This window comes from Phascolarctos cinereus, unplaced genomic scaffold (assembly GCF_003287225.1).
Source record: "Phascolarctos cinereus isolate Bilbo 61053 unplaced genomic scaffold, phaCin_HiC Scaffold_726;HRSCAF=1367, whole genome shotgun sequence".
Taxonomy (NCBI): domain Eukaryota; kingdom Metazoa; phylum Chordata; class Mammalia; order Diprotodontia; family Phascolarctidae; genus Phascolarctos; species Phascolarctos cinereus.
In genome coordinates, this window is record NW_027556098.1 from 113,481,836 (window position 1) to 113,508,863 (window position 27,028).

Below are 27,028 nucleotides of genomic sequence, written 5' to 3' on the forward strand. Positions count from 1 at the left end.
GGAGGATAAAATAAATGAAGGCAATTCAATTCAGGAAAATTTCAGAAGATAATTTAGCTGGAAAAGAGCTAGATAACAATTTCAGTAAAAGTGTTGGATTTGAAAGACTAATCAAGAAGGAACCTCATAATCATCAAGGTTTCTGGAAAACAAAATAGAATCTGAAGCCAGGCATGGTGACCCATGCCAATAGTCTCTGATGCTGGACAGGTTGAGACTAGTGAGCCACCTAAATTCTGAGTTGCAGTAGGTCTAAAACCAATCAGATACCTACACTTAAGTTTAGCATGAATATATTTATATGGACATTTTTCATGTTATGAGAGTGGGACTTTTCTGGATGTTAATAGCTTCCTTGGGATAGAGTTCTGGTAATGAAATCTCTGGGTCTAAGAAAGAAAGAATTCATACCCTAAGAAAGTGAAAATAAAAATAAAAATTCAACTTACATTATATTCACAACATTTAAAATTGCAACAAAGAAAAAAGCCTTCATATCTGCCAGAAGAAAAAAAATACATCAGTTACCAAAAGTTCAAAAGACAGCTATTGAATCCCATAATATTTTTATAATAAATGACAAAAATAGGAATAACCTATATATAAAACTTTGAAACAGGCATGCTTCAATTTCAGAATCATTTTCCCAGAAATCTAAGCATTCTTTTTTAAAAAATTATTATGAACTGGAAAATCAAACATGTTAACATCTCCATATTCAAAGAAGAGTAGAAAAAGGATTACAAATGAAACTCAGTCTATTACATATAGCTGTTAAAAAAATGTGTTAAGTTTGAAATGGAAGTATCAACAATGCCCTGCATACTGTTGCTACCTTTGAACTTCCTTAAGCATTTTTTTAAATGAAAGAGAATCATTTAAATGAAGAACACTTTAAACAGTTCATGAAATTAAAAAAAAGAACAACTCATAATGTAAGTTCATTGATCTGTGGTAGTTACAAATTTGAAAATCAGAGTTCATACAATCACTAAAACTGATATGATTTGTATTTATGGTTATGAAACTGTTGGCCTTTAGAAACCCTATCGTTGAGCAGACCTGCATGACTCGTAAACTTCTTCGGGCTGCAGATAGGTTACATTAGAGACAGACAGATGATGGTTGTTTGCTGTGGGTCATGTGATAAACAGGAAAGTACACAGTGGCAACCTTACATTTTTCAGAGGTACTGAAATCTTTGGCGGGCAACAAGTGGCCTTCGGGCCATATGCTGTACAGGCCTGTTGTAGAGTATAAAGAAAGAGCAGGAAGTACTGTATTTAGACACTGGAAAAGTTTTAATGCTGATGTGTCACTTGAAGCTTCATATTTGCCTTGTCGGTATTCATTTCTTTGATTTTTTTCCTTCTATTCCTACAGTACTACAAAGTGATCATTTTTTACATTTGTTGCTAACTGATGATGTTGAAACAGGATCTGCAGTCATGACCGTACTACAGACCATCTTACAAGTCAAAAGGTAACTTGGTTCATGTAATTTTTTTTCTCTGAAGTATATTTAACTTATATCAATTTTTAGAAAGTAAACTATTTTATATTCTATGTGCCTGACACTTGAGAAATAATGATATTTGTCACAGAAAAAAAATAAAAAGACAGAATCATAGGGTGCTGAAAACTTAATATGCAAATGGAACTCTTTTTCCTTTTAGAGCCCAGAAGTGCCAGAAAGTAGTACTTCCCAAAACATGATCAGAACAGTAGGTGTTTCTTTTCTCTCCCCAGTATGCGGAGGATGATCAGGAGCACAGTGTAAAATCCTGCGTTATATAGTCCATTTATTTATTTATTTTTTGCTTTTGGGTGAGGCAGTTGGGGGGTTGAGTGACTTGCCCAGGGTCACACAGCTAGTAAGTGTTAAGTGTCTGAGGCTGGATTTGAGCTCAGGTCCTCCTGACTCCAAGGCTGGAGCTCTATCCACTATCCATCTAGCTGCCCCTATACAGTCCATTTAGTAAATATTAATTGATCACATGAAGTGCTCAACAAAACAGTATTAGTTACTGTGGAGGAATACAGAGGAAAAGAGGGCTCAATCAGTTTGGTGGCTTGAGAAACTAAGCATATAAACCTCAAGGAACTAACAAACAATTGTGAAGTGACATTTGAACACATTGTAGAGTTGAAGCCAGTTAGAACCTTAGAGGTCATGATGATACCATATGTATCACCTCTAATGGGGCATCAAGTAAAAGAGACATCAAATTGTTGTGGGATTAGTCAGTGAAAGTATTTTGGGGCAGTAAATTTCAAACTGGATCTTGAAAGAGGTTATGGGCTTGAATTAGTGGAGAGGACCTCCCAGTCAGAAAGAAGAAAGCTTTAAAAGAAGACTTGTTGGGGAACAGTCAGGAGATTGACCTGATTAGATGATCATCCTATAGTACTAGACTGCCAAAGATTAGAGATGGAGTGGGTGGGAAAAAGTGGTAGTGGTTGTTTCACATAGTCATCCTGTGGCCATGTCTATCAGATTTGTTAAAGTTTTAGTCATCATCCGTTCAGTTCATTTGGCTCTCAATGATGTACCTGCTTGGGCACAATTCTCCTCTCGCTCTCCCCACCGCCCCCTCCTCATCCTTTTCTACTTCTGCTCCAATCCCCTGGCAACCCAGACCCCATAGGGCAGCTGGTCAGGAAGAGATCTTGCTCTTGGAAGAGATGAGAAATACCTGCTTTAATACTTTAGTGAGATGGAGAGCCACCATCAGCCCTCTGGGCCTTACCATCTGCCATGCCTCTTTGCGCTTCATACTCTCCCTACACACTGTCATGAAACCTAGTGATGTACCTTAAGGACTTCTGGGTCTTTCCATCCACCTTCTCCCTGCATCCTTAGGACTTTAATTCACTCTGTAGCTGAACTGTATATGTTATCTCCCCTAATTAGGGTATGAGTTCTTGCGATTAGGGACTCTCATTTTTTCTGTTTGTATCCCCAGTGGATTTAGCACAGTGATAAATGCTTAATAAATGTTCATTCATTAACGGTGCTTTGTAACATTTTCCTCTGTTCAAGACAGTGTCACAAGATAGTGCATGATTAATTAGCTAGATAAACTGTATAGATAATGACTGTAGGGCTTAAACTTGTTTGAGTAACATGGTAACAGTATAACTTGAATTGAGCTGTCACAAGGCAGTAAATAATTGCCAAATATTTTATCATCATTTAAATTTTTTCTTGTCTCCACCTAAATCACAACCCCCTTGAAGGGATAGACCTTGACTTATATATTTTTTATCATTAGCAGTGCCTAGCATGGTACCTTGCACATAGCAGTCAAAAAATACTTGTTGATAGGAGTTGATGCATCTTTAAAGCCAAGCAATGTGTTTCAGGATTGGTAATCCCCATTAAATCAAACTACTGTTTTGTGGTCAGTTATCAGAGAAGTGGAACTTTTATGAAATTAATTTTAACATGTGCTTCAGCTGCTAATGTTCTTTGGATTTCTTTTTGTTTTATTAGTGGAGACTTGCTCACAATAAAAGAAAAAGCCCTTCATTCAATTTTAGATGAACTTATTTTTAAGCTTTCGTCTTCAACGAGTCTTGTCATTGGAAGTATTGCTATAAAACTGTTGCTGTTGGTGGCCAAATCTCAACCAGAAATTCTAGTGCTGCTAAGAAGTCGGTATACAGGTAATGTATGCAGCATTTTTTTGGTCTTGAGATTGGTAAAACAAAAGCATTTTACTGATAGGTATTTGAATGGAAGTGCAGCTATTATGAGAAAGAAAGAATTGAGGTGTACCAGTAAAATACCATTTTTTTGTCCTAACAGATGGCCTGCCTCTAGTGCTTTGGTGACATTCTCTATCCATGTCATTATTTTCTGAAAAATGAGCCTGGAGTAATGCTAGAGGGCTAGCCTTGGAGTCAAGAAGATCCTTCTGGGTTTAAATCCTGCATCTAATATATGCTATATCTGTGATCCTGGGTTAGTCACTGAACCACATAGTATTCCAAGCAAACATTCATTCATTCATTCATTCATTCATTCATTCATTCATTCATTCATTTATTTATTTATTTATTTATTTATTTTTAGTTTTCAACAATCCCATAAGCTTTTGAATTTTAAATTTTGTGCCCTTCCCTCTCCAAGATGGCATGCAATCTGATATAGGCACTACATGTACATTCCTACTAAACGTGTTTTCACATTAGTCATGTAGCTGTTGCTGTGTACAGGGTTCTCCTGGTTCTGCTCACTTCACTCAGCATCAGTTCAAAGTCTTTCCAGGTTTTTCTGAAATCTGCTTGCTCATCATTTCTTATAGCACAATAGTATTTCCATTACATTCTTATACCACAAGTTATTCAGCCATTCCCCAATTGATGGGCATCCCCTCAATTTCCAGTTCTTTGCCACTACAGAAAGAGCTGCTGTAAATATTTTTCTACATGTGAGTCCAGGCAAATATTTAAGACTTTAAGTTGCAAGACAGTTGCAGGTCTGCTTTAATTAAGGAAGTTTTTATGTTGAGACTTCTCTAGACAAATGAAATCACAGAAGGTTGCAGAAGGGAATTTTAGTCGTACCTGATTTTGTTCTCTTGACACAACAGATAGATAAGGAAAGTAACTGAAGTATAGTTGAGCTTTTCATGATACTTTTATTCTTTCATCAAGTAGCAGTTATCCTTCAACTTTCTTAGCCAACCTCAACTTTCTCTGCTTCGCTCTCCCTTGGCCCTAACCGGGGCAGTGGGAGGAGAGGGGAGGAACAACTCTGAAATAACACAGGAGTAGATCGAGAAGCTAAGAGGAAAGGTTGGAGAGAGTTTTTCTTTGCCTTTCCCTTTGGCCTTCTGACTTTATAATTTGCCACTTGTGACTTTCTGTTCCATCTCCAGTTCACACAAATGAGAATAATGTATTTAATCCAATAAATTCTGTTACTGAATATTCTCAAAAATAGGGAGCTCTGGCTAATTATGCATTCTTAGGTAAAACATGAATTTATTTTGCTATTTTAGATAAGAATTTTATTGATATCTCTTGTTTTTATATCCCATTCATTTCCAAATCTTATCTCTTCCTTCACCCCTGTCCTGAAAGCCATCCCTTGTTACAAAGAATAAAAGAGGGGAAAAAACCAATTTAGTTAAATTAACCAAGACATCAACCAAAACTGATAGTATATACCATTAAACCATAGATTTTGAAGGAATTGGAATATAGTATTTCTATTAGAATCCAAATATACTTAACACTAAAACAATAGTGAATATAATTTATCTTTCATGATTCAGAAATCACTTAAGAGGGATGGCACCAGAGTCATTAATATGAACATCATTTAGCTTTGGGTGCCACAGACATGGGGGCAGCTAGGTGGCACAGTACATAGAGAGCCATATCTGAAGTCAGGAAGACCTAAGTTCAGATTTGGCCTCAGACACTTATTAGCTGCATGACCCTGGACAAATCACTTAACCCTGTTTGCCTCAGTTTCCTTATCTGTAAAATGACCTGGAGAAGGAAATGGCAAACCACTCTAATAGCTTTGCTAAAAAAAAAAAAAAGCCAGGGGCAGCTAGGTGGTGTAGTGGCTAGAGCACCGGCCCTCAAGTCAGGAGGACGTCAGTTCAAGTCTGGCCTCAGACCAAATACTTGACACGTACTAGCTGTGTGACCCTGGGCAAGTCACTTAACCCCAACTGCCCAAAAAAAAAACAAATCAAAAATGGGGTCACAAAAAGTCAGACACAACTGAAAACAACTAAATAATAACTTTGGGTATGAGGTTTGTATAGTTAAGGCGGGATAGCTAGAACTTTTGGTTATAATGCTAAGGAGAAAATGCTTTATTAAAAGTTCTCAAATTACAAAATGTGAATGCTTCATGGAACTTATTATAGTAGAATTTGACCATCATAATTTTTCTTGCTTTTTCTAAATAGTATCTGAGTAACGTTAGTTGTATATCCCACCCACGATTTTTGGAATTAGTATCGGTGTTGAAGACTTTGTCCAGTAAAGAGATTCTGAAGCTTAGAAAAGATTGGCTAGCTTAAAGGAAATTATACCAACCCTAGAAAACCTGACTTTGCCTGTTGCTCATGCTACATCGTCTTTCTCACCTGTGGAAAACACTAATGTGCATTGGGAATATGTATTGGACACCTTATGCCTTATCTCTATTTTACCTCTTAGAAACAGAGTTACAGAATTTACATGAGTACTTTTCTCAATTGAGAAAACAGAGTCACAGTTAATATTACAGCACCTCTTATCTAAAATTTTGGATGTTGCCAAGGAGCCTGTGAATTTGCTAGAAACTGCACAGGAGAATAACATCTTTACTTAACTTAGACCCTTCCTTTAGTACTAACCATCTGTTAGTAACTCAGTACATTCTTATTTCTGTGTGTCCTCAAGCAGAGACATGTACCTGTTCTTCATCTGTACCTCTACTTAGTGGTTTCTCCTATATTTGAGTTCACTGGTCGATTTAAATATATTGTCTGGTAACCCTCAAGTCTATTACCTTGGCTTTTATTAGGATTAGGATAGAAAGAATCTTGACACTTTAGTTTTGACACTGAGAAAGGGAAAATACAGTGACTGCTTTTTTATTTAAAAGTCATAACTTTGATACAAATGCTTTTCTGATAATTAGTTGAAGAACAATCTGTTTTAAAATAAGAATGCCTTTGAAAATTAATTTCTAGGACTTAAAAGTATGCTAAATAAGCAGTGGTCTGGAAAAGAAATTGACCAAGAACTTAAACAGCTTCACAGTCTGTTATCTTCTGAAGTCTACCAGGAAGAAGATCAGGTATTGAATAATTAACATAATATGTTTGTTAATTGACTTGACTTTTTTATTTTCTATATTCTCTTCTAATACTTTTAGTAAATATGCTTCTCTTTGAGAAATGTTATCAGATTGGTGAGGTCTTTGCCCCTCAGATTAATACTCCCAGCCTACAAATACATATCCTATTTATAATTAACTCCAAACTGATGATATTTTGATTTCAAATTACTGTAGACTATTCAACTCTCTGCTTTATGGTGTATAGGTGTTACTATATCACCTGTCAGAATTTGTACTAAAATATTATCTTATCAATGCCTTTTCCCCTTTCACTTACAATAATTTTGTCATCCTTTTTGCCTTTCAATGTAATAGACATTTTGCAAATATGCATATTTGTTACAACCTGCATTTATTATAACTTGTACTTTTTAAAAAAATATTTTTAAGTTTTGAACTTAGGCCCTCTAAAAGAGCATTTCCAAAGTTATAGCAGAAAAATGTAAAGAAGACTGCCTATGAAATCATGAATCTCTATTTCATACTACTTTTTTTTAAAGTATATAATAAATTCCACATATAACTTTCAAAGCTGTACTCCATGTCTGTACTTCTTTCTGAATTTCCTTTTGTTTTTCTTCTGTTCATTTTTTTAAAAGTTTCAGTGGTCCTCTTTTTTTAGGGGCGGGGCAGGCATCAGTATTGCTAACTCCTTCTCTCCCCTCGCCACACACGATAATTTAAAAGACCTAGAGAAAGAAAAAATTCTTGTAACAAATAAGCATAGTCAAGCAAAAAGGATCCACACAGTGCTCTTGTATGGTGTGTAGTGATCTTGACTAAGTTTCTTGGTACTTGAATTGCTTATTTCCAAAAACTTGCAATATTTATTCACTGATGAGGAAGCTCTGGATTTTGGCTATGACATTGTTAAGACTTTTGCTTTTGGGATTTCTGTCTGTAGGTGATTGCAAGATTCTTTCTATTTTTACTTTGTTCTCTGGTTCTAATGGATCTGAGCAGTTTTTATTCATGATTTCTTGAAATAGTGTCCAACCTTTTGAAAATACTCTTGGCTTTTAGGAAACACAGTGATTCTTAAGTTATTTCTCCTTGACTTGTTTTCCAGTTCAGTTGTTTTTTTCTATCAGATATTTTACATTTTCTTCTATTTTTTCAGTCTTTTGATTTTATACTAGTATTTCTTGGTTTCTCATGGAGTCGTTGACTTCTATTTGACCTATTCTAATTTTCAGGGAATCCATTTCTTGGGTAAAGCTTACCATTTTGTCTGCTAAGGCGCTTATTCTCCTTTTAGTTCTTTTCTCAAGAGCTCTTTATTTTTAATTTCTTCTTCATTTGTTCTATATAATCTCTGTGGAAAATCCACTTTTTCCCTTTAGGTCTCTGCTTATAACTGTTAGGAAGTTACTTAACTCCTTTTTGAGAATCTTTAGGTCTACAGTAATTTTTAACACTTGCTAGTGTTTCCTTTCATTTACTCATCTCTGGCTTTTAGTGCCAAGTTCATGTTCCTGTCCCTACCACAAGTTTCCCTGCTTGGCTTTGCATTGAGTTCCTGTGTTTGCCTGTATCTTTGAGGTCCAGGATATTTTGTGTTCAGGACTTTCTTTGGTGTTTTAGAACAGAGTGTTAGGGACCTCAGAGTTCTTATGTCTGAGGGCTGTGGCACTGTGCTGGTTGCTGGTTCCTGTGGTTCCCTGGGGCTTGAAGATTCCCACTTTGAGGCTTTCTGCTAGTTCCTGGCAGCCTCTGAACTCCCTGTGAGACTCTACTTGTTTGCCTACACTGTCTTTACTGGTAGAGTGGCAGAAAGATGACTTTCCTGTTGTCCATAGGATGCTGGGTAACTTTTGTGCAGTTCTAGAGTACCAGAAATAACTTAGTATGGCTTCTCGCTGGATGTCTTAATCATGATGCAGTTTGATGTGAACTTCAGAGGTTTTTACAGGAATAGTTATATGGGAGCTGGGCCTCTAGCATATTTCATGGGATTTAAAGGATAATTTTAAGTTTTAAATAATTTAAATGTGTCATACTACTTGTATTTTTATTTTATGTTGGTTTTATGATTCCTTTGATGTCAGATTCTTAGAAATGCAGATTTTAGAAACATCAAATCAATAAACCTTTATTAAGCACTTACGATGTGCCAGGCGCTGTGCTAAGCGCTGGGGATACGAAAAGGAGGCAAAAGACAGTCCCTGACCTCAAGGAACTTATAGTTTTGTCAGGATATGTTAACTCGTTTCTTCTTTTAACATCATCAAAACATTTTTAAAAAATTCCTATGCTCTCCACCTAATTAGACTCCTGACAATGATAGGGTTTGAAGCAACAGATTTATCATCTTCCTATATTATTGTGGGCAGCTGGTAGCAGAGTAGAGTGCTGGGCTTAGAATCAGGAAGACCTGAATTCAAATTTGACCTCATGTATTTATTAGCTCTGTGATCCTGAGCAAGTCATTAACCTTTGTTTGCCTCAGTTTCCTCAACTATAAAATGGGATTAATAATAATAATAGTACCTTCCTTGCAGGGTTGTTGTGAGGATAAAATGAGATAGTATTTGTAAAAAGTGCTTAGCATAGTGCCTGGTACATAGTAGGCACTTTATAAATACTTTCCCCCTTCCCTTTTCCTTTCTCACATTAGTCTGTCGGTAAGCATTTATTAGGTTCCTACTTATGTGCCAGGCACTATACAGTATGACAAGTCTATCCTTATTTAGTTGCTTATGATTGCTTATTCACATCAACCATTTTATGTTTCTCTTAATTCCTATGTTTGAACTTTGAGATTTCTACAAAGCCCTGATCTTTTCATCAGGAATATTTGCAAGTTTTCTATTTCATTAAGGGTCCATTTTTCCCCTGTACCATTATACTCAATTTTGCTTGATAGGTTATTTTTGTTTGTAAGCTTTATATCCTTTGTCTTCTGGAATATCATTTTCTAAGCTCTTCCCTCCTTTATAGTATTGACTGCTAAATCATGAATAATCCTGACTCTGGTTGTTTGATACTTTAATTCTTTCTGGCTGCTTGCAGTACTTTTTCTTTGACCTTGAAGTTCTAGATTTTGAATGTAATGTTCCTTAGAATATTATTTTTGTAGTTTCATTCATGCAGTGACCAGTAAATTCTTTCTATTTTCACTTTTCCTTCTGGTTCAAAGGGATCTAGGGCAGTTTTCTTATATGATTTCTTTAAATATTATATCTTTTTCTGATTATAGCATTCAGGTAGTCCAAGAATTCTCAAATGTTTTCTCCTTGATTTGTTTTCTAGGTTAATTGTTTTTACCAGGAAATACCTTACCTTTTCTCCTGTTTTGCTCAGTCTTTTGACTTTGTTTTAATATTTACCTCCTGGAATCATTAACTTCTATTTGCTCTATTCTAATTTTCAAGGAGTCTGATTCTTGGGTAAGACCTTATACCTCTTGATCCAAGCTGTTAATTATCTTTCTAATTATTTTTGACATAGCTCTTTTTTATTTTCCATTTTTCTCTCAAATGTACTCATTTAATTTACAAAATCATTTTAAGCTCTTTTTTAAAGACTATTTTTTTCATCATTCTCAGAAATTCTAGTTGAACTTATAACCAAGCTCTGTTTTTCTTTGAGGCTTTGCGTATCATTCTCTTGGTTTGTGTCTTGAATGTCCCAAAATAGCTCATTATGGTATAATTCTTGTTTGTTTGCTCATTCTTTCTTTGTTACTTTCTGACTTGGAACTTTTTGTTGGCCTCAGAGCCACAGAACTACTGTTTGCTTCTGTATTTGCAATACACATCTGAAGGCCTGGGATCACTTCTTGCCCTGGACATCCAGAAGCCTCTCCTCCATCTTAATCTGTGACCCAACCCTGAGGAGGAGTGAGTGACAGAGCTGTCAGGTACCACCTGTCCCTGCTTCTTGCACAAAGTCAGGCTCCTCTGAGCCAGGACTGGGCCCTCTTCTTGCCATAGGCATTGCTAGAGGCAGGCCCTTCTTCAGATGTTCATGGCAAGACCTCGTCCCCACTGTAGACAGATCTTTCTCTCTTTCTCCCTGTGATGATCTGGGCTGGAAATAGCATTCACTGGGACTGTTTTTTTCTTGGATTTCCTGATCAGAATTCAGTCTAATGTATTGTCAAATCTTTGTGAAATAGTCGTACTTTGTGGAGAGTTTAATTGTACTTCTTTTTGCTACTCTATCATCTTGACTGATCTTCTGGATATTTTGTTTTTGTTTTTTTGTTTTGTTTTGTTTTGTTTTTTTGGCTAGGCAGTGGGGTTAAGTGACTTGCCCAGGGTCACACAGCTAGTAAGTGTTATATGTCTGAGGTCAAATTTGAATTCAGGTCCTCCTGAATCCAGGGCCGGTACTCTATCCACTGTGCCACCTAGCTGCCCCTGGATATTTTTTTAAGAGCAGTTGTAGAACCTTCTGCCTGTTGTTGCTACTTCTTCAGTCATTCCCTTTGTCAGTATGAGATATAAGACTGTGCTGCAAAAATTCTCTAATGATTTAAAGGCACAAAGAATCAAGTATTAGACAGCATTGAAATAAGCAGAGTAATAAAACCCACCAGAGAGGACAATAATGTATGGATGGTTAATCAAAAAAGACATTTTGGAGATAAGTTTTGAAGTTGCCCTTTAAATTGCTGGTTGTGCTGAATTAATCTTTTTAGATATTCTCTAACTACTGTTTGCATAACTTATTACAATATAGGTTGAAAAGAGAAGCTTTCCTTTTTACGGCTGCTCTGAGTATGAGCAGCAGTGTTCATTATAAAGCAGGTGTTACCTCCCATCTTTCCTGTTTGAGATAAAAACTTCTTGTTAAGACTCGTTTTTCAAGAACTGAAATGAAAATAAAATCCTTTAAGTTCTTTTTCTGGTATTAAATTTCAGAAGTTTTATCAAGCAGCTTGCAAGATCCAGGCTGCATGGAAGGGTTTTCAGACTAGAAAGAGAATGAAGAAACTTCCATATGCGGTGACTACTTTGCAGAGGAATTTCAGGTAAAGGAATGTGAACAGCAATAATAATAGTAACAATAATAACTCGCATTTAGGTAGCACTTTAAGGTTTGTAGAGTTCTTTACATGTCTTGGAAAAGAGGAATGAAGGTCAATCAGTGAGTAGAGACAGCTCTGTCAGAGAGATATATAGATGAAACTGAAGTTTTAGTGATTTTTGAATCCCTTTGTTTTATTTAATTGGCTCTCACTAATTTCTGAGGTAACTTCTTCAGCTCAAGCAGATTTTCAGGTTGGGGCATAAGATGGCAGGGACTTGGTGATGTTTCCCTGTATAAGATTCTAATGAGTCAGGCCTGTATTTGTAGAGGGAGCTGGGTAGTGGATAATTCTCTGACTGGTTCAGTCCCTAATATCTATAATAATATCTGTTATCTACTTAATTATGGTAAGAGCAAGAGCAAGACTAGAATGCTAAAAAAAAACTTGGGCAAATTTCTGGTTTTACTGTCTTTTTCCACCCCACCTTACCCCTTAGTGTGCAAATGTAAATATACACATACACACATTCTTTGAAGCATTGGAAAGAGTAGTAAAAATGAGCTTTCAGGACATCTCTGTATTGGTGTTTAGATCTGACTTTATTTGGCATGGAAACTTGCAGGTGAAACTTCCTAATCAGGAGCAGTTAACAAATTATACATATGAAACTATTCTGCTTTCAGTAACTTAAATCCACCAGCTGCATTTCTCAGTTATGATAAGATTAAAACAATAATGTTTCCTGGAGCTAGTCAACAAGTCATGTCATATTTAAAGCGAGGGGTTGAAATAAGCAAAAATCACCCTAACATAAAGCATGTGATTGTTTGTCAAATAAAATTATACCAAATCTCAAGGCAAACTTAGGAATATAAAATATTTTTCCTCAATTCTTAAAGTATACTTTTAAGAAAAGGGAGTATGAAAGAAAAATATGACCAAAAAAAGTAAGGGAAAGGGGGAAGGTATTAAAATATAGTATAAAGGATTGGAGTTTTCATTTTCATTCTGTTTTCATTTCTTATTGTTCTTTTTTGTCCATTGTTTTTACTATATAACTCACCTACTTTTTTTCTGTTTATGTAATCTTTTCGTTACATCTTTAACTTAACATCGTGTACATACTTCAGCATTTATGATATGCCACAGCCCATTTACACCTACTACATATTTGGGTGACCCACAGTTTTGATTCCTTGTAGACTGTGATATTCCATGAATTGTAATTATCACCAGAAAAATACTGATGCTCAAAATTGTGACACTTTCTTTCAGAGAGAAGCTTGGGGTCATTGATGGTGCTTCACAATTTTGCAAATGAAATACAGCCTTCTCTCTTGCACAGCTTCCACTAGCAGGAAACAGAGTGTCATGATGCAGGCCTTACCAACTTTGTGGAGAGTAGTAAGACAAATGTTGTCCAGTTCCTAGCAGAAGATGGCTTAGCAACGGTATTTTAGTAGTTACATTTTTGTATATATTCTCCACAAAGTTCTCTGATTCCTTATCATGTTCCTTTTTCTCTAGTCTATATAGTTAACCACCATAGTTTGGTCTTCGTCACCTCTCAGTTGAATTATTGCAGTAGCCTCTTAGTTTGTCTATGCTTCTAGCTTCTCCCCTGTCCGATTCAGGCTTCACATAGCTACCAGATGAATATTCCTAAAGCTCAATTTTGACCATGTTACTCCCCTGTTCAAGAAACGTTAGTGGCTTTATTTGGACTATGTTGTCTCTAAGATCAAGTATAAACTCCTCAGTTTGTTATTAAAGTCCTTCAGAATATAGTTTCAACCTTTCCAAGATGATTATACATTGCTCCCCTTACACCCTCTAAGATTTTAGCCCAGCTGGCCTTTTTGTTCCTCCTACATAACATCCCATTTTCTGTTTCCAATATTTCCCCACATACTTTCTCCCTTACCTCTCCTTTGCCTCCCCTGGGCCTCTGTCTTCCTTCTGTCTGCTTCTTGGAGTCTCTGTCTCTTTTCAAGACTCAGCTTAAGTGCCACCTCCTTCAGAAGGCCTTTCCTGATTCACCTACTTGTTATTCTCCTCTTATTACTGTATGTGTGTGTTTGTGTGTATGTGTGTGTATTTTAGGGGATAGAAAGTTTAACTAGGAACCAAGAAGACCTGTGTTCAAGTCCCATTTCCAATATATACTGTCTTTGTGACCCTGGGCAAGTCACTTAACCTTGCAGTGTTCTAGGAATTATAATGATAAGATGCAGATCTGTATTGGTAGAGGGAGTTTCACCATTTGGGAGTTCCTTTTAATCACTCAAATCACAGATCAAATCTTTATCCCTATATATATTAATTTGTCTATATACGTGGATTTTGTGGGGGGTTTTCTCCCCAGGCCGAGACTATTTCATTCTTGCCTTTGTTTCCCCAGGACGTAGCATAGTTGCTGTTACATAATGGGTATTTAATAAATGCTTGTTGAGTTATCTATAGCATGATTTATAGCCCCCACCCCCCACCATTCTGGTTACCCCTCTTTTTATACTCTGTAGCTTACAGTGTTCTTCCTAAAATGTATCAGGAATTATACATAATACTCTAGATGTGGTCTGATCAGGGCAGAATATGATGGGAACTGGTGCCTGGATGCTGTCTGTCTGTCTCTCTCTCTGAAATGCCCCGTAAAATCACATGAGGTTTTTTTTTTTTTTTTCAGCTGCCACCTCACATTGTTGACTCATAATGAGCTTGCAGGCCAGTAAAAAGAAACCCAAATGTCTTTCACACAAATGGTTGTCTAACCAAGTTTCCCCCATTCTGTTTTTGTGAAGGTGATTGTTGAATCCTATATTTATCCCTATTAAATTTTACCTCATTAGATTCAGCTTGATCTTCTTAAGATCTTTTTGAATCACAAATCTGTCATTCGATATTACTTATCCTTCCGATTTTTGTGTTGTTTTCAAATTTAACAAGCATTCCTCTTATACCTTCACTCACATCCTTGATAAAAATATTGATAAAAAAATAATAAATAAAAAATGCACAATGGTCAAACATAGATCCTTGAAGCATTCCTCTAAGATCTTTCCAAATCAATATTGGTCTATTAGAGCTATTCCTTAGTAATTCAACTGGCTCTCAGTCAACCTAGCCCACATCTTTCTAACTTGTCAACGAGGATAATGGGAGATTTCATTAAGTGCTTTGCCTACAACCCAAGGATACCAAACCTATTAGATTTCTGTGATCTATTAGTCTAGTAAACCTATCAGTAAAAGGAAATGAGGTGAGTTTGGCATTACCTATTTTTGATGAAATTATACTAGATTTTAATGGCCAGTGCTTTCTTTTCTGTTTCAATAAATTTTATTGCTTCCTTCTTGCTTCTTCATCATAGTCATTTCTGGATATAATTCCTATCCCTAAAATTAAACTGTCCCTTGTAACACAGAAGATATGTATGTAAAAACAACAGATAAAATGACTTTATCTGCTAGTGTTTGTAACATTATGTCCTACTATCCCCCTGCCTCTGCAAAGAGAAGGAAAATACATTTTATTAGTTGTTCTCTAAGACCAAGAGTTATTAGGATAACTCTGAATTCAGTTTCCTCTTAGTACTTTTTTCATTATTGTAGTCACTGAATATCTTCTTTCTCTTCTTATTTCATGCTGCATCAGTTAATATACATCTTTCCTTGTTTATTGGGATTATTCATATTAATTCTTTTTAATTGCACAGTAATATTCCATTATATCCATTTATCATAGTTGATTCAGCCATTCCTAAATTGGTGGACACCCACTTTGTTTCTTGTTCTTTGCTATCACCATTTCCTTTTCCACATGTTCACTCACCATCCTTTTGGTAGTATGTTCTAGGATTTAGCCAAGAATCAAAATCAAGCTCATGTTAGCCAATCTGATAGGTGTGAGGTGGTACTTCAAAGTTATTTTATTTTAGATTTCTCTAATGATTTCTCTAGAGATTTAAAGCATTTTTTCATATGTTTATTGATAGCTTTTATTTCTTCCTCTGAAAATGCCCTATTCATATCCTTGAATCATTTATCAATTGTAGAATTGCTTTTATTCTTGTAAATTTTAGATTATCTTGTTACATGGTGTGAACTGTTGGTCTATATATAGTTTCTGCCAGGTTACTTTTCCAGTTTTTGTCAAATAGTGAGTTCTTTCCCCAAAAGCTAGGATCTTTGGGTCTAACAAACACTAGTATTCTGTGGTCATTTTTTTTTTGTATTATGAACCTAATCTTTTCTGATGATCAACCTCTCCATTTTGCTCAGTATCAAATTGTTTTGCTGGTTACAGCTTTGAGATCTGATAATATTAGCCCCTACCTTACTTTTTTTCCATTGATTCCCTCGATATTCTTAACTTTTATTCTTTCAGATGAATTTTGTTTTTATTTTTTCTCACATCTTCAGTTAGTATGGTACTGAATAAGTAAATTAAACTAGGTAATATGGTCATTTTTTATTGGCTCAACCTTATGAGCAATTAATATTTCTTCACTTATATAGATCTGTCTCTATTTGTATGGAGTGTTTTGTAATTATGTTCATATAATTCCTTTGTGTGTCTTGGCAGGTAGACTCCTAAGTGTTTTATACTGCCTGTAATTATTTTAAATGGAATTTCCCTTTCTATCTCTTCCTGCTAGATTTTTCTGTTAATGTAGAGAAATGCTGATGATTTATGTGGGGTTTTTTAATATCCTACAACTTTGCTAAAATTGTTAAATGTATCAGTTTTTTATTTTACTGTCTAGGGTTTTCTAAGTGAACCATCATGTCATCTTTAAAAGTAATAATTTTCTTTCCTTATTGCTTATGCTTATTCCTTCAATTTCTTTTTCTTGTCTTATTGCTATAGTTAGCATTTCTAATATAATATTGAGTAATAATTGTAATAATGGACATCCTTGCTTCACTCCAATCTTATTGGAAAGGCTTCTAGCTTATCCCCATTACACAAAATGCTTGCTCTTAGTTTTAAATAGATATTTATAATAAGGAAGGATGTCTTTTTTTTGTTTTCTAGTATTTTTAACAAGAATGAATGTTGTATTTTGTCGAAAAGCTTTTTCTTCATCAGTTGAAATTATCATATAATTTTTGTTGTTAATAGGATCAGTTATATACTTCAGATTGTCCTGATATTAAACCAGCCTTGCATTCCTGGTTATAAATCTAGCCTGGTCATAATGAATGATCTTTGTATTGATAGTATTTTATTTAAAAATTTTGCATTAATATTTATTAGAGAAATTGGTCTATAGTTTTCTTTCTCTGTTTTGACTCTCATGGGTTTAGGTATGAAGACCATATTTGTGTTATAGAAGGAAATTGTTAGGGCTCCTTTAATTATTTTTGGAATGATATATGTAACATTGGAATTAATTGTTCTTTAAATGTTTTATAGAATTTTCTTGTCAGTCCTTCTAGTACTGGGATTTTTTTCTTAGTGAGTTCATTTATGACTTGTTCAGTTTCTTTTTCTAAGATAGGGTTATTTTAATTATTCTGTTTCCTGTTCTGTTAATCTGGGCAATTTATATCTTTGTAAATTTTTGTCCATTTCATTTTGACTGTCAGTTTATTGGCATATAGTTGGGCAAATAGCTCCTCTAAATTGCTTTGTTCACTATTTCTATTCCTGCTTTTTTTATTTCAGCTGCAGCATAATAGATTCTTCTGCAGCCCCTTATTTTAACTCTGTGTTTATTCTTCTGTTTCAAGTGTGTGTTTCTTGTAAACACATATTGTTGAAATCTGGCTTCTAATCCATTCTACTGTCTTCTTCTGTTTTGTGGGTGAATTGAGCCCATTCATAGTTATGACTGCTAATTTTGTATTTCCCTCCATCCTATTTTCTTTTATTTATCCTGCTCTTTTTTTACCCTTTCACATCTCTAAGAGTCTGTTTTGCTTTTGACCATTGCCTTCCTTAATTTTTCTTCTTCTTAATATTTCCCCTCTTGCCCTTTCTCTTAAGCCATTTCTCTTCTACTTCCCTGTTGGGTAAGATGAGTTTCTGTACCCAATTGTGTGTGTATTCTTATTCCTTCCTTCCTTTTTTTTTTTTTTTGGCAAGGCAATTGGGGTTAAGTGACTTGCCCAGAATCACACAGCTAGTGCCAAGTGTCTGATGTCACATTTGAACTTAGGGCCTCCTGACTCCAGGACCAGTGCTCTATCTGTTGCACCACCCAGCTGCCCCTGTTCCTTCCTTCTTGAACCAATTCAAATGTGTCTGCTTTTCTCAGTATCACTTCTGTTTTATAAACTCTTCCTTGTATTCCTCTTGTGTTTATTTATGTGAGATAATTTCCCCTATTCTTCTCCCTTCCCTCCTTTCATATTGCACTCCTCTTCCCCACCCTTCTATTCTTCTTTTGAAATCAAACATAATAGAATTATACCCAGGCTTTCTGTCTAATTAGACACCCTCTAAGATCCCTGGTGATGATAAACTTCTGAAGCATTACATGTATCATCTCTCCATAGAAGAATGTAAATAGTTTGTTTAGTCTCTTATGTTAGTCCCTCACTCATTTTTATCTTTTTATGTTTCTCTTGAGTCTTGTATTTGAATGTCAGATTTTCTGTTCAGCTCTGGTCTTTTCATCAGGAATGCTTGAAAGTCCTTTATTTTGTTATATGTTAGTTTTTCCTCCTTTATGTTCAGTTTTTTTGTGTAGATTATTCTTTGTTATAATTCTAGATATGCTTTTGACCATTGCCTTCCTTAATTTTTCTTCTTCTTAATATTTCCCCTCTTGCCCTTTCTCTTAAGCCATTTCTCTCCTACTTCCCTGTTGGGTAAGATGAGTTTCTGTACCCAATTGTGTGTGTATTCTTATTCCTTCCTTCCTTTTTTTTTTTTGGCAAGGCAATTTATGACTTGTTCAATTTCTTTTTCTAAGATAAGGTTATTTTAATTATTCTGTTTCCTGTTCTGTTAATCTGGGCAATTTATATCTTTGTAAATTTTTGTCCATTTCATTTTGACTGTCAGTTTATTGGCATATAGTTGGGCAAATAGCTCCTCTAAATTGCTTTGTTCACTATTTCTATTCCTGCTTTTTTTATTTCAGCTGCAGCATAATAGATTCTTCTGCAGCCCCTTATTTTAACTCTGTGTTTATTTTTCGTTTGCCTTCTAGAATGACATTCTAAGCCTTCCTCTTTTTAATAGTGGTGGCTGTTAAATTGTGTGGGATCCAGACTAGGACTCCATAGTACTTGAGGGTTTTTTCCCTAATTGCTTGCAATATTTTATCCTTGACCTGCAAGTTCTGAATTTTTTATTTTGGTGTTTCTTTCAAAAAATGTCCACTGGGGAGGAGCTAGATGGCACAGTGGTTAGAGCGCCAGCCTTAGAGTCAGGAGGACCTTAGTTCAAATCCACCCTCAGACGCTTGATACTTACTAGCTGTGTGATCTTGAGCAAGTCACTTAACCCCAATTGCCTCACCAAAAAGCAAAAGAAAAAAAAATGTCTACTGGATTCTTTCAGTTTCTACTGTGCCTTCTGATTCTAAGATACCTGGGCAGTTTTCCTTTATAATGTACCATGAAATATGATGTCTTGGCTCTTTTTTTGTTCTCGTCTGTCAGTTCAGTGATTCTTAAATTCTTTCCTTAATCTATTTTCAAGTCATTTGTTTTTCCTATGAGGTGACCTTTTTTTAGCCTTTTGATGTGGTTATGTTATTTTTTGGAGTCTTATGGAGTCATTAATTTCCATTTGGCTAATTCTGATTTTCAAGGAGTTAGTTTCTTCAGCGAGGTTTTATACACCCCTCTCATTTGGTTTTTTAAATCATTTTCAGCTCCTTCATTAATGTTTCAGCTGTTCTAGAAATTCTTGTTAGACTTGTGGCCAATCTTCATTTTTCTTTAAGGTTTTGCTTGTGCAAGGAATATAACAGTGAAATGTTAACTCTTCCCACATGATGTAATTTGAGAGGTTCCTAACAGTTTGCTTGGCCCAAAATTCCTCACTTATCTACATACACCCTTTTAACAGGAATTTGTACGTTAGTCCTTTCTTGTGGGGTAGCTAGGTGGCACAGTGGATAGAGCACTGGGTCTGGAGTCAGGAAGACTCATTTTTGTGAGTTCAAATCTGGCCTTGGATACTTACTAGCTGTGTGTGATCCTGGGCAAGTCACTTAACTCTCTGTGCCTCAGTTCCTCATCTGTAAAATGTGCTGGAGAAAGGAAATGGTGAAAACTCCAAATGGGGTCACAAAAAGTCAGACATGACTAAAATAACTCAGTAACAACAAAATCTTCCTTTGTGTTAAGGTATTTTTAAGTCCCTGTTCAAATCTGAGAGAAGGGATACATTAAACTGTTAATATTTTAATACAAATTACTTTGTCAGATTAATTCATTATTTGTCTAACAAACTGTCCCTGAGGAAATGGGGAAAAAAGAGAAGTAATTATAATTGAGAAAAGATTAGAAAAACACGATTGTAGGGCAAACCACTGTATAACTCTGTAGTAGGGGGCTTTGGATATTGCAAACAATACCCAGTGAGGTAGGGTGCCAAATGGGAAGCAGGAGGCCACCAAAAAGGGAAAAATATACCTGAAAATTGAAGAATGGTTTCAACATTGTTGTGCTTATTTTACTCTATATGAATCTTATATAATCATACAGTTTCAGAGTAAGGAGGGCCTTTAAAGATCATCTTGTTCAATCTTAGCTCTCAACCTCTTCCTCCCCCCAGGGTCCAGACTCCATAGTCTACAAAAGAAAGCACTAGGACCCAAAGAGGACTTGATCCAGTTGGCTCAGTGAAACTACTTTCACTAGAGCTGAGACTAGAATTTGTTTTTGCTGACTGCTAGTCCTTTGCTCCTTCTATTGCCATACTGAATTTGAAATAAAGTGGTGGTGGGCTGGACATGTGGAAAGGTAAACTATGATTTTATTGGTATAGGAAACTATCTCAAAGAACACAGAGTCTCTTCTACAATTTCCAGCCTTAGTTGCCTGAAGCCCTGAATGGATAAGTGACTTGTTAAGTATTAGGCAAGTATGGTCATTCATGATGAGATCATAGCCTGGGCATCCCTATTCAGTTGGTGAGGGGATGTCCTAATTTCGAGCAGTGTGCAAAGAAAAAATAAACAATGTTTTCAGTGCTAGACAAATGTAAACCCTATAAAGTGATGACTTTATATATCCTGGTTCTCTTTGCTAGGGATGTTAGAGGTGATAGAAAGGAGTAGTAATGACTAAAGAATGCTAGCTATTTTTTCAGATGTTCGCCAAGACAATGTAGATTTTTGGTTACTGAATGACATTTTTATGGCTGTATGATTTTTGTAGTACTATTTTAAAGTCTCTGTTAATACTTCCATCTATTAGAAATAAACGAGAAAAACAGCTGCTGAAACTAAAGAAGCAGAAGGAAGAAGAGGACCTCAGGTTACAGTTGCAACTTCAAAGACAAAGAGCCATGAGAATATCCCGGGAACATCAGCTAAATTTGCTGGAAATAGTCCATCCAGGCAAGTGGTGACAATCTCAGTTGTGTAAGAGTAAGAGGTTACCGTATAATTGCCTATTACTGAAAAACTATTTTTCCAATGCTTTTTTTTATCACAGACATTCTCAGTCATTCTCATTTGTTGTTCTTTTCTTAGATGTTTAAAGAATCTCAGGTTTTACCCTTTCCTATAATTAAGATAAATTAGTTAATGTAGTCAACCAAACTAGGAAAAACCAAAAGTCTGTGTTTAAGTAGGCCAATAGATAAGTAAAAACTTTATTTTAAGACTCCCACTGGGCGAGGGAGAAGAGTGGAAAGGGGAGAAAATTTAAAACTCAAAATTGTGTGGAAGTGAATGTTGAAAACTAAAAATAAATTATTCCCCCCCAAAAAAAAAGAACATTCCCATTAAAAAAAAAAAAGACTCCCACTAGTGATAGGACAGCAAAGGGAAGCAGGGCTGATTATGAGGCATGTACCATTCAGCTTTGACACTTTCTTATATATCCAGAAAAGAGAGATTCAGAATCCACCAGGGGTTCCAAGTAAGCAATTCCGTACTGAGTCAGTTACTCTCTTTTATTTTCATTCTCTCACTTTCTACTAGCTCCTTTCCTGCTCCCTACAAAACCTGCCTGTGTCTTCCCCACAATTGAAAACCTTCACTTCCACCTTCATTCTACTATTCTTTTTAGCTATTATCATATATTTGTCCTACCTTTCATGGTTAAATTCCATGAGAAAGCCATCTGTACTCGGTGCTTCCACTTCCTCTCCTATGTCTTCTGCAATTTGGCTTCCATCCTCATCAACTGAATAACTCTCTCTAGGATGACCAGTGATCTCTTAATTGGCAAATCTAAGGACCTTTTTTTTTTTCCCAAACCTCATCCATCTTGACCTCTCTGTAGCACTGATAATGTTGATCACCTTTTCTTTCTTGATGCTTTATTCCGTCTAGGTTTTTGGGACATACTTCTCTCCTGGTTCTCTTCCTTTCTGTTCAGCTATCCTCAGTCTCCTTGGCTGATTCATCATCCATGCCATGCCCATTAATTATAGATGTCCCCCAAAGCTTTGTCTTAGGGTCTCTTCATTTTTGTGTTTATACTATTTCACTTGATGATCGCATCATCTCCGAGGCTGAATTATCTCTATACAGATGATTTCCTGATCTGTATATCCAGCTCTAGTCTTTCTCCTAAGCTCCAGTTCTGCATTGCTTTTTAGACATCTCAAACTGGAGGTCCTAGATTTATCTCAGACTCAACATGTCTAAAATAGAAATCATTACTTTCCCCCACCCCTCTAAAAAACTAGGAATTGTCTGTCTCTTTTTGTCCATTTGTATCCTCAGTGTGGGGTAGCTAGGCACATAGTAAGCACATAATAAGTGCTTGTTAACTTGACTCTTCGCAAGTTCTTTATTACTGTGATGGGCACACCCATCCTCCTACTCACCTCAGGGTCAAAGCCTTAGTGTCATCCTAGACTCCTTACTTTCATTCACCTAATCTGTGGTCAAATCCTGTCAGTTTTACATTTGCCATATCTCTTGTATATGTCCTCTACCCTTGTTTGGTCCCTTATTGTCACCTCTTGACTAACCTGTTGAAATACCTTTAAAAAATTTTTGTGAACCCCAGGACCAAACATTTAAAGAACAGTTAATTCCAATACTATATAAAATATTTGGGGAAATAGGCAAAGAACCCAAATTTCTTTTACAGCACAAATACAGTGCTTATATCTGGTCCAGGAAGAGCAAAACAAGAAGAAACTATAGACCAATTTCCCTAATGAATATTGATGCAAAAATTTTAAACAAAATACTAGCAAAGAGATTATAGCAATATATCGTAAGGATCATACGCTGTGACTAGGTGGGGTTTATACCAGGAATGCAGGGCTGGATTAGAATTAGGAAAGTTATCAGCATAATTTGACCACATCAATAACAAAAATCATATGATTATTTCAATAGATGGAGAAAAAGCTTTTGATAAAATACATCACCTATTCCTATTAAAAACACTAGAAAGCATAGGAATAAATGGTGCTTTTCTTAAAAGAATAGGTAGTATTTTTCTAAAACCAGGATCAAGCATTATCTGTAATGGAGATAAAGTAGAAACCTTCCCACTAAGATTAGGGATTGAAAAAGGATATCCATTATTACCATTATTACTCAGTGTTATGTTAGAAATGCTAGCTATAGCAACAAGTCAGGAAAAATAAATTGAAGGAATAAAAATACACAATTAAGAAAGAAAACTATCTCTTTTTTATTCTGATGTGTATTTTTTAAATTAATTTATTTTGATTTATCAACAATCACTTCCACATGCTTTTTTTTTTAAGGCGGTTGGGATTAAGTGACTTGCCCAGGGTCACACAGCTAATAAGTGTCAAGTGTTTGGTCTGAGGCCAGAATTAAACTCAAGTCCTTCTGACTTCAGGGCTGGTGCTCTATTGACTGCGCCACCTATCTGCCCCTCATATGCTTTTGAGTTTAAAATTTTTCTCCCCCTTCCTCCCCACCACCCTCCCCAAGACAGTGCACAATCTGATATAGCCTATATATTAACATTCCTGTTAAACATATTTTCACATTAGCAATGTTGTAAGAAAGAATTAGAACCAATAGGAGGAACCACCAGAAAGAGGAAACAAAACTCAACAGAAGAGAAAAAAAATAGCAGATAGTATGCTTCAATCTGCATTCAAATTCCATAGTTCTTTCTTTGGATATGGATAGCATTTTCCATCACGAGGCCTTTGGAGATGTCTTAGATCCTTGTATTTTTGGGGAGGGTTAAGTTTATCAATATTAGTAATCATATAATGTGGCTGTTATTGTGTACAACGTTCTCTTGGTTCTGCTTACTTCACTCAGCAGCAGGCCATACAAGTCTTTCCAAGTTTTTCTGAAGTCAGCCTGTTCATCATTTCTTATAGCACAGTAGTATTCTATTACATTCGTATACCACAACTTGTTCAGCCATTCCCCAGCTGATGGGCATCCTCTCAATTTCCAGTTCTGTGCCACCACAAAAAGAGCTGTTATGAATATTTTTGTACATGTGGGTCCTTTTCCCATTTGTAGGATCTCTTTGGGATATAGCCCTAGAAGTGCTATGGCTGGGTCAAAGGGTATGCACATTTTTATAGCCCTTTGGGCATAGCCCCAAATTGCTCTCCAAAATGGTTGGATCATTTCACAACTCCACCAACAATGCATTAGTGTTCCAATTTTCCCACATCTTCTCCATTTATCATTTTCCTGTTTTGTCATGTTGGCCAATCTGATAGGTGTGATGTGGTACCTCAGAGTTGTTTTGATCTGCATTTTTCTAATCAGTAGTGATTTAAAGCATTTTTTCATATGACTATAGAAGGCTTTAATTTCTTCATGTGAGAATTGCCTCTTCATATCCTTTGACCATTTATCAATTGGGGAATGACTTTTATTTTTATAAATTTGACTTAATTCTCTGTATGTTTTAGAAATGAGGCCCTTATCAGAGAGACTGGTTGTAAAAATTCTTTCCCAATTTTCTACCTTCCTTCTAATCTTAGTTGCATTGGCTTTGTTTGTGCAAAAACTTTCAATTTAATGTAATCAAAGTTATCCATTTTGCTTTTCATAATGTTCTCTATCTCCTGTTTGGTCATGAATTCTTCTGTTCTCCATAATCTGATAGGTAAACTACTCCTTGCTCTCCCAGTTTGCTTACAGGATCAGCCTCTATACCTAAATCATGAACCCATTTTGACTTTATTTTGGTAGGTGGTATGAGATTTTGATCAATGCCTAGTTTCTGCCATACTCTTTTCCAGTTTTCCCAGCAGTTTTTTTCAAAGAGTGGGTTCTTATCCCAGAAGCTGGGGTCTTTGGGTTTATCAAATAATAGATTACTATAGTCATTGACTACTGTATCTTACATACTTAACCTATTCCGCTGATCTACCACTCTATTTCTTAGCCAGTACCAAGCAGTTTTGATGATTACTACTTTATAATACAATTTAAGATCTGGAATGACTGGGCCACCTTCCCCTGCATTTCTTTTCACTAGTTCCCTTGATATTTTGGACCTTTTGTTCTTCCAAATGAATCTTCTTATTATTTTTTCTAACTCTATAAAATAATTTTTTGGTAGTTTAATTGGTATGGAACTGAATAAGTAAATTAGCTTAGGTAGAATTGTCATTTTTATTATATTAGCTCGGCCTACCCATGAGCAACTGATGTTTTTCCCGTTATTTAGATCTGACTTTATTTGTGTGAAAAGTGTTTTGTAATTGTGTTCATATAGTTCCTGGGTTTGTTTCAGCAGGTAGACTCCTAAATGTTTTATAATGTCTACAGTAAGTTTAAGTGGAATTTCTCTTTCTATCTCTTGCTGTTGGGCTTTGTTGGTAATATATAGAAATACCTTTGATTTACGTGGGTTTATTTTATAGCCTGCAGTTTTGCTAAAGTTGTTTATTATTTCAAGTAGTTTTTTACTTGATTCTCTAGGATTCTCTGAGGGTATCATCATGTCATCTGCAAAGAGTGATAGCTTTGTTTCTTCTTTGCCCAAGCTAATACCTTCAATTTCCTTTTCTTCTCTTATTGCTAAAGCTAACATTTCCAGTACAATATTGAACAACAGTGGTAATTGTGGACATCCTTGTTTCACCCCTGATCTTACTGGAAATGCTTCTAGCTTGTCTCCATTACATATGCTTGCTGAAGGTTTTAGGTAGATGCTATTTATTATTTTAAGGAAGGCTCCATTTATTCTTTTGTTCTCTAGTATTTTTAATAGGAATGGGTGTTGTATTTTGTCAAAAGCTTTTTCTGCATCTATTGAGATGATCATGTGGTTTCTGTTGGTTTTGGTGTTGATATGCTCAGTGATACTGATAGTTTTCCTAATATTGAACCAGCTCTGCATTCCTGGTATAAATTCTATCTGGTCATAGTATATTCTTGTGATAAGTTGCTGTAATCTATTTGCTAATATTTTACTTAAAAATTTTACATCTATATTCATTAGAGAAATTGTTCTATAATTTTCTTTTTCTGTTTTGACTCTTCCTGGTTTAGGTATCAGCGCCATATTTGTATCATAAAAAGAATTTGGTAAGACTACTTCACCTATTTTCCCAAATAGTCTATATAGTATTAGAATAAATTGTTCTTTAAATGTTTGATAGAATTCATATGTAAATCCATCTGGCCCTGGAGATTTTTTCCTAGGGAGTTCGTCAATGACTTGTTCAATTTCTTTTTCTGAGATGGGGTTATTTAAGTATTTTACTTCTTCTTCTGTTAATCTGGGCAATTTATATTTTTGTAAATATGTATCCATTTCACTAAGATTGTCAAATTTTGGCATATAGTTGGGCAAAATAATTCCTAATTATTGTTTTAATTTCCTCTTCCTTGGTGTCAGCTTCAACCTTTTCATTCTTGATACTAGTAATTTTGTTTTCTTCTTTTTTTTTAATTAAATTAACCAAAGGTTTATCTATTTTATTGTTTTTTCATAAAACCAGCTCTTAGTTTTATTTATTAGTTCAATAGTTTTCTTAATTTCAATTTTATTAATTTTTCCTTTGGTTTTCAATATTTCTAATTTGGTGTTTAGTTGAGGATTTTTAATTTGTTCTTTTTCTAGTTTTTTTAGTTTTAT

At 35.4% G+C, this 27,028-nt stretch overlaps 1 protein-coding gene across 5 annotated transcripts in view; it reads left to right on the forward strand.

Annotated features, from left to right (window-relative positions):
• Nucleotides 1-27,028, forward strand: part of IQCB1 (IQ motif containing B1) — a 69,357-nt gene that overhangs the window by 16,671 nt on the left and 25,658 nt on the right. For 4 of the 5 annotated variants that reach the window (XM_020985902.2, XM_020985904.2, XM_020985905.2 and 1 more), the window contains 5 exons: nucleotides 1,384-1,483; nucleotides 3,497-3,669; nucleotides 6,708-6,814; nucleotides 11,725-11,834; nucleotides 21,218-21,360. In XM_020985902.2, coding sequence (XP_020841561.1) covers nucleotides 1,384-1,483; nucleotides 3,497-3,669; nucleotides 6,708-6,814; nucleotides 11,725-11,834; nucleotides 21,218-21,360 — 633 coding nt within the window. The remainder of the gene's footprint in view (nucleotides 1-1,383; nucleotides 1,484-3,496; nucleotides 3,670-6,707; nucleotides 6,815-11,724; nucleotides 11,835-21,217; nucleotides 21,361-27,028) is intronic. The other variant, XM_020985908.2, reaches the window with a different exon arrangement.